Source organism: Rhinopithecus bieti, unplaced genomic scaffold (genome assembly GCF_001698545.2).
Source record: "Rhinopithecus bieti isolate Rb0 unplaced genomic scaffold, ASM169854v2 scaffold_11919, whole genome shotgun sequence".
NCBI classification, from domain to species: Eukaryota; Metazoa; Chordata; class Mammalia; order Primates; family Cercopithecidae; genus Rhinopithecus; species Rhinopithecus bieti.
The window spans coordinates 1,703,210-1,717,014 of record NW_016807055.1 but is presented as its reverse complement, the minus strand read 5'-3'; the positions used below and the strand labels follow the sequence as shown (position 1 = coordinate 1,717,014).

Here is a 13,805-nt window from a genome sequence, read left to right as displayed (position 1 = left end):
TCGCCCGGGTTCAAGCGATTCTCCTGCCTCAGCCTCCCAAGTAGCTGGGATTACAGGCACCAACCACCACGCCCAGCTAATTTTTTTGTATTTTTAGTAAAGATGGGGTTTCACCATGTTGGCCAAGCTAGTCTCGAACTCCTGACCTCAGTGATCCACCCACCTTGGCCTCCCAAAGTGCTGGGATTACAGGCATGAGCCACCGCGCCCAGCCTTCTCTTTTCTAAAGGTTAAAAAAAATGACACTGAAATCCTGAATAACAATTATAATTAATAAAGATACACAAGAACATGCCAAGAATTCACCCTATCAGCAGATATAATACTGGGTAGTAACAAAGTTTGCTTATCGGTAGCACTCCTTTAATCAAGTTTTCCATTCTGAAGACTATTTTTGGCTTTCTCTTGTTTGATGTGAGAGATGACTTTGATGCAACCTTTTGAAATTTTGATCATCCACATGACATTCATCACATCCAAAACAACACAACTAATGACCCAGGATAACTGGATTAAAACTCCAAGCCTTTTGTAGGGTTCTGTTCCATACACGGAATACATGAAGCCATAATGAGGAAGCATTGAGGCAATCCGCACGATGAAGAATACTACTGTCATGAGTATTCCATTGATAACGATAGCTTTAGAAAACTTGGGATACTTCAGAGCTTCAAAGAACCACCTGAAAAATGAATTAAAGAAACATCACATTTATACTGCCTCTCTGAGGATTAACCATTTTTATTTTAGTTTTAAAATTTTAAAATTCAGTGAAGGAGGAGCAAAGGGCCTAGAATAGCATACACATGCTGAAAAAGAAAAAAGTTGGAGGACTCACACTACCCATTTCCAAGACTTACTATAAAGCGACAGTAATCAAGTCAGCATAGTGTTGGTGAAAGAATCAGTAAACCAATGGAAGAGAAAAGAGAGCTCAGAAATAGACCCACACAAATATACTCAACTGATTTTTGACAAAAGCATAAAGGTAATTCAGGGAGGAAACAAGTCTTTTCAACAAGCTGTGCAACATTGTATATCCACATGGAGAAAAATGAAGTTAAGCAGAGATCTCACACCTTACACAAAAATTAACTCAAAATGGATCATAGACCTAAATGTAAAATGCAAAACTATAAAACTTCCGTAAGAAAACAGGAGAAAAAACCTGCATGATCTTGCATTTGGTGGTGATATTTTAGATACAACACCAAAAGCATCATCCATGGAAGAAAAAGTTAGTAAGTTGGACTTCATTAAAATTAAAACTTGCTCTGTGAAAGACACTGTTAAAGAAAAGACAACCACACACTAGGAAAACATATTTCAAATATACATGTATGATAAAGTACATGTATACAAAGTACACAAAGAATTTTCTTAAAAGTCAACAATAAGAAACAACCCAATTAAAACACTGGTAAAAGAGCATAACAAACATCTCATCAGAAAATATATACAGATGAAAAATAAGCATATAAAAAGATGTTCACTATTGTCATTAGTAAGTGCAAATTTCAGTGGCTCACACCTGTAATCCCAGCACTTTGGGAGGCCGAGGCAGGTGGATCACCTGAGGTCAGGAGTTTGAAACCATCATGGCCAGTTGGGTGCAGTGGCTCACGCCTGCAATCCCAGCACTTTGGGAGGCTGAGGCAGGTGGATCATCAGGTCAGGAGTTCAAGACCAGCCTGGCCAAGATGGTGAAACCCCGTCTCTACTAAAAACACAAAAATTAGCCAGGCGTGGTAGCAGGCACCTGTAATCCCAGCTACTCAGAGGCTGAGGAAGAGAACTGCTTGAACCCAGGAGGCGGAGGTTGCAATGAGCCAAGATCACACCACTGCACTCCAGCCTGGGCGACAGAGCGAGACTCCATCTAAGAAAAGAAAAGGAAAGAAAAGGAAAGAAAGAAAAGGAAAGAAAAGGAAAGAAAAGAAAAGAAAAGAGAAGAGAAGAGAAGAGAAGAGAAGAAAAGAAAAGAAAAGAAAAGAAAAGAAAAGAAAAGAAAAGAAAAGAAAAGAAAAGAAAAGAAAAGAAAAACCAGTGTGGCCAAAATAGCGAAACCCCATCTCTACTAAAAATACAAAATTAGCTGGGTGCGGTGGCGCATGTCTGTAATTCCAGATACTTGAGAGGCCAAGGCAGGAGAATCTCTTGAACCTGGGAGGCAGAGGTTACAGTGAGCTGAAATCGTGCCACTGCACTCCAGCCTGGGCAACAAGAGTGAGACTCCGTCTCAAGATAAGAGAGAGAAAGAAAGAAAGGAAGAAAAGGAAAGAAAGAAAGAAAGGAGTGGAGGGGAGGGGAGGGAAGGGAAGGGAAGGGAAGGGAGAAAGGAAAGAAAGAAAGAAAGAGAGCGAGAGCAAATTTTAGTAACAAGATACTATACTATACACCTATTAAAATAGCTAAAATCCCAAAAAGTGGACAATAACAATTGCTGGCAAGGGTGTGGAACAAGAGGAACACTCACTCATTGCTGCTAGGAATGCAAAATGGTACAACCACTTTAGAAGACAGTTTAGCAGGCATAAAACTAAACATATTCATAGTACACAAACCAGCAATCACATTCCTAGGTATTTTTCCACTGATTAAAAGATGTATGTCCACACAAAAGCTGCATACATGTTTACACCAGCTTTATTCATAACTGCCAACAACTACAAGCCATCAAGATGGACATTGTAGTATAACCATACAGTGGAATACTACTTAGCAATACAAATAAACTATCAATTCATGTAACAGCAAGAATGAATCTAAAGTGCTAAGTAAATGAAACCATTCTGAAAATCCTATATACTGTATGATTCCATTTGTAGACATTCTAGAAAAAGCAAAAGTATCAAGACAGAAAACAGAGCAGTGGTTTCCAGAGTTTCGGAAAGAGTAGAAGGGGATTGAGTAGGTAAAACAAAGGATATTTTAGGGTGGTGAAACTGTTGTGCATAACACTATAGTGTTGGATACATGACATTATACACTTATCAAAACCCACAGAAGTGCACAAAAAGTGAACCTGATGTATGCAAAATTTTAAACAATCAGGAGGTTGGGGGATGCCAGGATGCTATGCAAACAGTGACAAACGAATCTTAACTGTTACAAATGCATGATATAACATCCATGAAAGGACTAAGGTAGAAAGAGGTGCTGACCTAAGTGACTTCAAAGATGAATGGAGACAATAAGACAAAGGCAAAAGAAACTGTACAGGCAATGTACTCTAGCTCATGGCAAAAATGGTTGACAATTCTGAAACCATTATACATGTATATCAGGACTGAACAAATAAATAGATTTGTTTGATGAAAAATAGTGAGAACCAGGTCTCTCATTGTTGGAGTGAAAAGTTTCAGACAAGCAAGAAGAGGCTAGATTTTTGGCATGAGATACTGGATTAGATTTGGAAACAGTCAGCTATTTTAGCTTGATATAACTATAAATGCATACATACAGAAATAATTATAGATACATGTATACACACAAGTCAGCATATTTCCAGGTTCTGTCAGCTAGGAGCCCATAGAAACCATGATGCCTCATTAACAATAAGCACACATGGCATCCACATGTTGGCTTCTAATACCACTCTCCATGAGAGAAACTAGGGCTCCTTGAGAAATACCTGATTTGAGGGCTGTGAACACAGAATACACAATATACAATATGAACCTGTTAGACTATCATTTAGGGCCAGAGAACAAGAAAGTGCTCAAAAAACAAAATGATGTATCTTTATGTCAAAGGAACACAGAAACCAACCAAATGAGCTCTCCAAGTCCAAAACTCACAATATGAGCCACAAAATAAATAATGTTGTATTGGATTATAACCTAAAGTATAAATATCCAGAAATCAATATTGATATAAATGAATAGGGGAGAAGAAACAAATCTGTTCTGAATAACTGCAAATAATTTATGTAGAAATCACACCTTCAATGAGGTAAAGCATAAACCCCTACTCTTCAAGTGTGGGCTGTGTATAGTGTAATGTATTGAACTGTTTCCCACTAAATCCTTATGTTGAAGCCCTAAAGCCCCAAAGTGACTGTATTTCAAGATAGGTCCTTTAAGAAGGCAGTTAAGGTTAAATAAAGTCACAAGGGTCAGGCCCCAATCCAATAGGACCAGTGCCCTTAAAAGAAGAGAGAGACCAAAGTTCTCCCTCTCTCCCTCCATGCACACACAGTGAAGAGGCCATGCGAGGACACAGAGAGCAGTTGCCTTCTGCAAGAAAAGGAGAGGCGCCTCACCAGGAACCAACCCTGCAGGCACCTCGATCCTGGACTTCCAGCTTCCAATGCTGTGCGAAAACACATTTCTGTTAAGTCACCCAGACTGTGGCATTTTTTATGGCAGCCCCAGCAAAGTAATATGCAGAGGGACTTCCTTCCAAAGTGTACAGTATAGAAGGGGCAGGGGAAGGGCAGGTGTAAGGAATAACTTTAAAATGGAGAAACCTGACAAACACTACCTCAGGTGAACACGCTTAACATCAACAGTGATTAAATCATGTTCACAGCATGCAGTCCTAATATATGTGATGAGAATGGCACTGTCTCTCGGTGGTCTTCCTCCCCAAACCCCATAGCCCCAGTGTAATCATGAGAAAAACATCAGACAAACCCAAATTGAGGGACAGTCTACAAAACACCTGATCAGTACTCCTCAAAACCATCAAGGTCACCAAAGACAGGGGACATCTGAGAAACGATCACAGCCAACAGTAGCCTAAGCAAACATGAAACTAAATGTAGTGTGGCAGTGTGGAAGGGATCCTGGGACAGAAAAGGGGCACTGGGCAAAAACAAAAGAAATCCACACAAAGTGTGGACTTCAGTTAACAATAAGATACTAACATTGGTTCGCTAACTGTAACAACTGCACCCTACTGATCTATGATGCTAACAATAGGGAAAGCAGGGTGTGGGGTACATGGGGACCCTCTGTATCAGCCTTCTGATTTTTCTGTAAACATAAAACTATTCTAAAGATAAAAAGTTTTTTAAAAGTTCAGCAAACATTCGCTCTATTCCACTTTTGCCTTCTTAAAAAAATTGCCTTGCCTAATTTTACATCATTTTAGAAATCAAATTGCAAAGGCAGTAAAACATCCGTGTATCTTAATATTCAATTTAACTGAATTAGTCATGATTAACCTAAAATTGTTCAACATAAGAAACCAAAATTAATAGTTAAAAGCCTGAAAATATTTTGAGTGATTAAAATATCAAATAATTTATATAGGATAAGAGATGTATTATGTTTTATACGTTTATGTAGGATAAAAGGGCTAAATTATCCAAGACAATTAAGAGAGACATTTAGATAGCAATGGCTAAATTAATGAAATAATATTGCAAACAGGAAAAACACCACTAAAGCAATGACATCCACATTCTAATCCAGGTCTCTGATCCTCCAGCCTTCTCTTCTCCAAAGACTTCCCTTCTCCTTCAGCCATTCATTTCTTTGACTACATGGCAGCCTTGGAATTACTCAAGAAATATTATACCTCAACGAACCCATTCCTCTCTAATCATAAGCCTTCCATATTTATCTTTACCCAATCTCACCCAAACTACTTCTTTGACCTTCAAATCCTCAAATCTCTATCAGCCTCCATGCTTTCACTTCCTTTCCTACCTAATCCAAACTCCGAGTTAACTTCAGAACACACATCAGCACCCTCCGTTCTCTTGCCACTTAATCGATCTCACCCACTCTGCTGTTCTCCAGTGTTTCATCAAGCCAGCTTTCATTAGGCAATACAGAATGATGTGAAGAGTAGGTAGGGTGCTCTGCAGTCAGGCTGCCCGGGTTGAAAGCCTGGTTCTGCCATGGAGTAACTGTGTGGTCTTAGCTCTCTCTGCTATTGACCTCTATGTTTGTTCTCTCTCTATAAATGAGGATAAATGATAGTACCTCCTTTGTACTATGAAGCTGCCATGACACAGAGTAAGAACTCCCCCATACTGTAAATTCAATAAATATAATTACCCACCAATCTTGATATATTAAGATAAATGGCACAAATATAATTTTAAAAGATTTGAACTTCAGCAGAATTCTCAAATTGGCTTGACAATCCTTTCATTTAACTCCATAGTTCCCATATAGTTGCTTCCAAACATATCCTGCCATTCAAGTTAATTCCCTTCCTCACTCACTTTTGTCTCTCAATCCCATCAGAGTATCTAGTTTCTTCTATTACTGAGATACAGTTAATTCTTGAGCAATGCCAGGGTTAGAGGTGCTGACTTCCCACACAGTTGAAAATTCCTTGACTTTTGACTTGCTCACATTTATCTACTAGTAGCTGATTGTTGTCCAGAAGCCTTACCAACAACATACAAGTCAATTAACATTATTTTATGTTATTTGCATCATATACTATATTCTTACAATACAGTAAGCTAGAGAAAAATATTATTTTCTAGAGAAAAGAAAATCATAAAGAAAAGAAAATATATGTACTATTAAATGAAAGTGGATCTTTTAAAGGTCTTCACTCTTGTCGTCTTCACGTTAGCTAGCCTTGAGTAAGAGGAGGAGTTGGTCCTGCTGTCACAGGGGTGGCAGGGGTGGAAGAGGTGAAGAAGTTGGAGGAAAGGCAGGCACACTTAGTGCAAAGTTTATTGAAAAAACTCCATGTGTCAGTGGACTCATGCAGTTCAAACCCATGTTGTTCGGGAGTCAACTGCATTAGAGTCCATCAACCATGAATTCCTTCCACTCTGACCCCAAGATCTCAAAAATTCTTCTCAGGCCCCTTTACCTTTCAACTCAGAGAAGAGTCCTCACCTTCTAGGATTTACTCAATGAACTACCCCGCTTTCCCTTGCTCTATCAAGTTCCCCTTCTATAAATTGATTCTTTCTTCTTTTACCAACATGCTCAATTCCTCCTAATCCAAAAACTTCCCCTCCACTGCTTCCCTTCTCTGCCAATTTTTTGAAAGGGAAGTCAGACATATTCACAGACATTCTTACTCCACTCCCAAACCCAATATGATATGACTGCAACTCTACAAAAGAAAGTGGTCACCCATAGCTTCCCCATAACCATAGTGTTAGCTTCTGCCAATTTTTCCATCTAACCAGTGCCTGGTCTTTAAACCAGTTTCTTTCAAAGGAAAGATCCCAAATATCAGTTCAAGGTGAAATAATATTTACATAACTGTCCTCCTTACCTTCCTCTTCCATGGCAGAAAGATCACTTATTTTGTTGAAATCCACCTCTTCTTACCTAATTAGAACATTCTTTCATTCTAGCAAATAAAGGCTAACAGTTTGTGAAAGTATGTACTGAATCTGAGAGCAAAGAGTGGAAGGGAGGAAAACACGCATGTGGGAAGGAAGGAAAGAAGGAGAACAACAATTTCTTTTACCCAGCATTTACTGTTATTACTAAAACAGGCATAAAAGACAGCAAAATGTATGTATTTATTAATACAATCCTCCCTTGACTCCAGAGAGGAAATCCTAACTTTGGTCATTTAGCAATTATTCCTCCTCCTACCCTTCTAAAAGAACTTGAACCTTCCCATTAAGTTTACTGGGATTTAACTGTGTGGAGGTATTGTACTCCCTAAAATTGTGTAAAACTAGAAAAGTGTAAAAACTAGGAATTATTTGCTCTAATTCACATTTGGAAAGAGGATGGAGGGCTATTTGCAGGTACAGAAAAAAGAGTGAGAAAAGAGGACAAGGACAAATAATTGATCCTTGATGGCACTGGTTTGTTGAGTTTTAGAGGAGTTGAGAGTTAGAAGTTTGAGAGAGCCTTGGGAAAGCTGTGGGGTCGAGATATTGTGAGTCCAAGAGGAATGAAGAGAATTTTAAGAAGTGCTGTTGTGAGTAACAAACTGGATCTTTGTTAACATCCTTGGAAAAACTCCAATAAGGATTTGGATGCTGTACTGTTTCCGGAACTCTGTGAAGGGACTGGGCTGTAAGCTGACTCTACTTACATCTAAGTTGCAAATATAATTTCTTCAGGCATGTAAACATTTGTATTTAATATTTAATAAATATTAACCCTGGAAGGTTAGGAATTTAAGAACTGAATTTTAGACAAGTTTCCCTCCAGCTCCATATTATGTTGGTTCCCCTACTACTCCTAAATTATTCCTTCATTATATCTACTCTTCTTTCTCTGATTTTCCAATCTTGTTTTTTTGTTTTGTTTTTGTTGTTGTTGTTTTTTGGTCGATTTTTGAAACGGAGTCTCGCTCTGTCACCAGCTGGAGTGCAGTGGTGCGATCTCGGCTCACTGCAACCTCCGCCTCCCAGGTTCAAGCGATTCTCCTGTCTCAGTCTCCTGAGTAGCTGGGACTACAGGCGCCCGCCACCACACCCAGCTAATTTTTTTTTTGTACTTTTAGTAGAGACGGGGTTTCACCATGTTGGCCAGGATGGTCTCGACCTCCTGATCTCATGATCCACTTGCCTCAGCCTCCCAAAGTGCTGGCATTACAGGCGTGAGCCACCATGCCTAGCAATCTTAAACATTTAACTATAATCTTCTAAATACCATCTTTTCTCACAGGTTAAAATATCACCTCATTCTGATCATCCCAACATTCCTCTCTTGAGCTCTCACTAAATTTCCACTCAGAGGCTGTGTTTGTCCTCTTATCCAATATCTTCGAACTAAATTCGTCACCTTCCCTCCAAGTCTTCCTAATTCTCTATCACTTTTGATGGGCACATTTCTCTGGGTCCAATATAGGATTTGTCTTAAGCTTGTCTGTATTCTCTAATTTATCCATTCATTGCCAATTTCATTTTATTTCTTCAAAATCTCTATTTTGTCATCTCTCTAGTCCCACAGCTTAATATGGACTCTCATTTACTTTCTGAACTAATAAAATTATACTGTTCATTCACACAACTAAGAACTGGATAACCTAACCCAAATTTTTGTCTCCAATGTTACAATCTATCCTACAGATATCAAAAGTTATAACCACTCAGTGCTCTTTCCAGAATGTCTTTCTCCACTATAATCTCACTGTCCTCTGGGTCAAGTTCAATCAGCTCGCCCAGATACTTAATATCCTCTATGTCTATCACCCTCCTCTTAACACATACTCTTTGATCCTACCAGTCACTTTCTCTTTCCCATAGCATGTTTATTTCACTTTTCAAAATCCTATGTTCATTCTTTTCTTCTTGAATGAAGGCCCTTCCCTCTCCATCCACTTCTTTAAAAAAAAAGTCCTAAAACATTTAAGCGTGTATGCCACGTTCTCTGTGAAGCCTTACATGACAATTATCAATCAATGATAGGTCTTAAAATGTGGTTTATGTACCCCTGAGTCCTTTTTGGGAGGTCTTCTGGATAAAATTATTTTAATAATAGTATTAAAACATTATTTGCCTTTTTCATTGTGTTGACTTCTATACTGACAGTGCAAAGCGCTAATAAATAAAGTTGCTGGCATCTTAGCACAAATAAAGAAACGCTATTAGTGGCCGCTGTATCCTTTCCCACCACACGCTTGCTTGCAGTTAAAAACAAAACCAGAGGCCGGGTGCGGTGGCTCAAGCGTAATCCAGCACTTTGAGGGCCCCGAGATGGGCGGATCACGAGGTCACGGAGATGAGACATCCCGGCTAACCCCCGTGAAACCCCCGTCTTACTAAAAATAAAAAAACTAGCCGGCGTGGGATGGTGCGGGCCGCTGTAGTACCCAGCCTTTTACTCGGGAGGCTGAGGAGGAGAATGGCTAACCTGGAGCGAGCTTGCAGTGAGCGTGTGATCCCGGGCCCACTGCATCTTCCAGCCCGGGCGACAGCGCAACTTGTCTAAAAAAAAAAAAAAAAAAAAAAAAAACGAAAAAGAAGAGTTCAGGTTAGAAATGCGCCCTTAAGAAGCAGAGCAGTAAGAATTATTTGTTATTTTTATCAAATGACCTCTGAGTATGTGTCTTTTGAATATTCCACATGATAAAATGGGAAGTACACATAAGGCATTTCTGCTGCAAAGTAAAATGGTTGTCTGGAGGAAAAACCCTCAAGCGGTGGTTTGAATTGTAAGCTAAACCACCAGGTTCTTCCACAGAATGCCATTTTCACTTGGGAAAAAAACAAAAAAACAATAAACTATGATTGCTTGAGCCATCTGGCAGGCACTCTCTCTAAAAAATAAAAAATAATGGGCTTGTCACATAAAGAAAAGCAACTGACAGTTTTGATGCCAACAACAAAATGTGAACTTTCAAAGGAAAATCAGAATATTGGAAAATTTGTATCTGCAACTGTGAGCTTGACAGCCTCTCAATACTTAAAGACTTTCCTAATGAGATCCGCGGTGATATTTTAAATGTCATCTAATAAATGGTCAACACTTAGAAGACCTACATAACTCAATGAGCCAATATTTTCCCAATGACCAAGACATGATGAATCAAAATTATGCATATGTAAAAGATTGAAGGCCTGCCAGGTGCGGTGGCTCACACCTGTAATCCTAGCACTTTGGGAGGCTGAGGCAGGTGGATCATGAAGTCAGGAGTTGAAGACCAGCCTGGCCAACACATTGAAACCCCGTCACTACTAAAAATACAAAAAATTAGCCGGGCATGGTGGCGGGAGCCTGTAACCCCAGCTACTCAGGAGGCTGAGGCAGGAGAATTTTGCTTGAACCTGGGAGGCAGAGGTTGCAGTGAGCCGAGATCGCGCCATTGCACTCCAGCCCAGGCGACAATGTGAGACTCCATCTCAAAAAAAAAGAAAGAAAGAAAAAAAAAGGTTAAAGCCGAAGAAAGCCCAATGAATTTGATTATAGCAGAGTATGAAAAGTTCATTGATATGGTTTCAGATTTCACATTTACTTACCCTTTAAGAAACTACCTCTTGGTATATTTTGATGACATATTAAGGAATATCCACAATTATTAGTATTTGAAAAGACCACTAAATACTTTTTTTCTATTGCATAATTAACTCTGAGAGTCCAGATATTTTTCATATGCTTTACACACTACATATCACAACAGACTGAAAACAGATGCCAATCTGAGAATCCAGCTGAATTCTATCGTTCCAGATATTAAAAGATTTGCAAAAATGTAAAACAATGACAGTGTTCCTACTAAAATGGTTTGTTGTTGTTGTTGTTTTGGCAATGCAGTTATTTTTCATACACACACACAAATACTGTGTTAACATGGAATATCATTGTTAATATTCAACGAGTTAATAATTTTTTGGTTTTTTTTTTTTTTTGAGACAGAGTCTCACTCTATCACCCAGGCTGGAGTGCAGGAGCATGATCTCGGCTCACTGCAACCTCTACCTCCTGGGTTCAAGTGATTCTCCTGCCTCAGTGTCCCGAGTAGTTGGGACTACAGGCATGCACCACCACACCCAGCTAATTTTTGTGTTTTTAGTAGAAAAAAGAAAAAATTATATTTTATATTTTTAGGTATTATTTTCTCAAACACAGACACGAAGCTAGACGCTATAGCTGAAGCTCCTTGAAGTCACAGAACGGGACATTTAGGTACTGAAGAGGTATTTAATAAATATTGAATGAACATATTAAGAAGCATAGGTGCAAAGCTTTTACAAGGTATTCAGTTTCAATACCAATTCATGAAATATGTCCTCAAAAACAGTTAAGAGCATTTAGGCAAGAAAGAAGTTAGCACCATTAAATTACTTTATATAAAAGAAACCTGCGTGTGGGCGTAACTCAGCAGCAAAAATTTCACTGAAGCCCAGGTGTCTAAACTACTTCAGTACTTTTTCACTGTATACCCCAGCACATGCATGCCATGTGCCTTCTTATATACAAAGCTCTAAAATGGAGAGAAAATAAAAATACCACAAACTAAAAAAGAAAGCAACTAAACTATGGAAACTCTCACAGTGATTAAGAAGCTGTGCTCAATATTGTTATAATCTCCTTACTGCCCAATGATACCATTTCTTATTCATATTCTAACCCCAGTTCTCCTTTTCTTAACTTAGGAAGGATTCAAAGCTTCTAGAAAAGGTACGGTATAACTTTTACTATAAAATTATAAAATTAAACTATCTCTAATTTTATAATTTCTCTAAAAGAGTTTTAAACAAAAACAAATGGAGGTGCCTATTAGTGTCAAAGGTAGCTTTATCCTGCTTCAAAATCTCATAATCAGAATCATATTCAAGAGACAGAATTAGCTAAAGCTTAACTCATCACCTCTTGGGAGTCATTCATTGAAAAAGCAATCAAACGGCTACTACATGCCAGATAATGTGTGGACACTGGACCATGCAGAGTTTAACAAAATTTGGTCCTTGATCTAATGAAACATAAAGATAAATAGGAAACATAAAAAAGAGAGAACTTTGTAATAAAATACATTAAGTATAGTAATATAAACATATGTTACTATTATGAAAAGATATGTAAGAGGCACCCAACTCAGCCTGGAAAGAGATGGGGTTTAGTGATGGAAATGATCCCTGGGTTGAGTCCTAAATAACAAGTAAGAAGACAGGAGGCACTGCCAGCAGACGGACAAGTTGCTGTCAGACAAGAGTCTGATGGGCCATGTGGCAGAAGGAGATAAGACAGCTCTTCTTGCAGAGCTTTCTGTGTCACACTGAAGAGCTCACATTTTATCCTGTAAGCAGTCAGAGCCACTGAGGAGTTTTAACCAAGGAAGCTGCGTATTTTTTTCTTCTTAAGCTATGTTGTAGGCTCCTACAAAGTCATATATTATCTTTACTGTGGAAGATAATAATATAGAAGAGAGACGAAAGGGGAACAGGATGGGAGACAGGAGATGGTCTATGACAAGGGCTGGAAAACTATTTCCATAAAGGGCCAGATACTAAACATTAAAGCAGTAGCTGCTGGAGGCCATCTGTTCTCTGTCAGAACTACGCAATTCTGCCATGGTAGAGTTAAAGCAATCATGGCAGAAAAAGTGAACATGGCTGTGCTCCAGTATAACTTTGTTTACAAAAACAGGCAGAGGGTCTGGCCCATAAGCCATGCATGGTTTGCCAACCTGGCCTAGAGCCCCACTGCCCAAAGGAACTTTCCACAATAATTAAAATGTTCTACTAAAGGTATGTTGCTCACACATACCTGTAGGTTCCGTGTATGGCCACATGGAGCCATAGAGCACTAGAAATGCCAAAAGTTAGACTAAGGAATTGAATTTTTAATTTTATTTCCTTTAAATGATTTAAATGCAAATATTCATATGTGGCTTGTGGTTACTCTACCAAACAGTACAGAGTTAGAAGTTGGTAAGATAGCCAGCAAGAGATGGTGAACTCACTGAAGGCAGAGACAGAAAAGAGGTGGTAAAGGTGAGAAATATTTAGGAGGTAATATGGTAGGACCTAATGCTGGACCAAATATAGTGAGGGAGAAACAGTCAAAAACACTGCACCCATGCTGAGCAGCAGTAACCAAGTGGACAGCTGGGCCATGCACTGAATACAGAGGGAAATATGTTGTGCTACTTTAGACATGTTGATTCAATGTGCCACCTAAGAAAACACTTGACTATAATACAGAGAAGTAGGTAATATTAAATATGTTCTTTTCATAGATAAAATGACTGTAATACAGGGATATTAAGTAATTTGTCCAAGGTTTTTGCAATTTGAGTTTATCTGATCCCAAAACTAAGGTATAGCCCCTTATACCAAGATGAGTAAATAGTTAAGAGCTGACACCTTGGGAGGGAAGAATTCACCTGGAGATAAGCAGGAAGAATATCAGTGAGACTCTGTCTCAAAAAAAAAAAAAAAAAAAAAAAAAAAAAAAAAAAAAAAAAAA

The 13,805-nt window shown here is 38.7% G+C and overlaps 1 protein-coding gene across 22 annotated transcripts in view; it reads right to left on the bottom strand.

Annotated features, from left to right (window-relative positions):
- Nucleotides 1–252: 252 nt before the first annotated feature.
- The window catches only part of TLCD4 (TLC domain containing 4), a 113,410-nt gene continuing 99,857 nt past the window's right edge, over nt 253–13,805 (bottom strand). For all 22 annotated transcript variants that reach the window (XM_017879799.1, XM_017879804.1, XM_017879800.1 and 19 more), the window contains one exon: nt 253–682. In XM_017879799.1, coding sequence (XP_017735288.1) covers nt 364–682 — 319 coding nt within the window. In that variant the 3' untranslated portion in view covers nt 253–363. The remainder of the gene's footprint in view (nt 683–13,805) is intronic.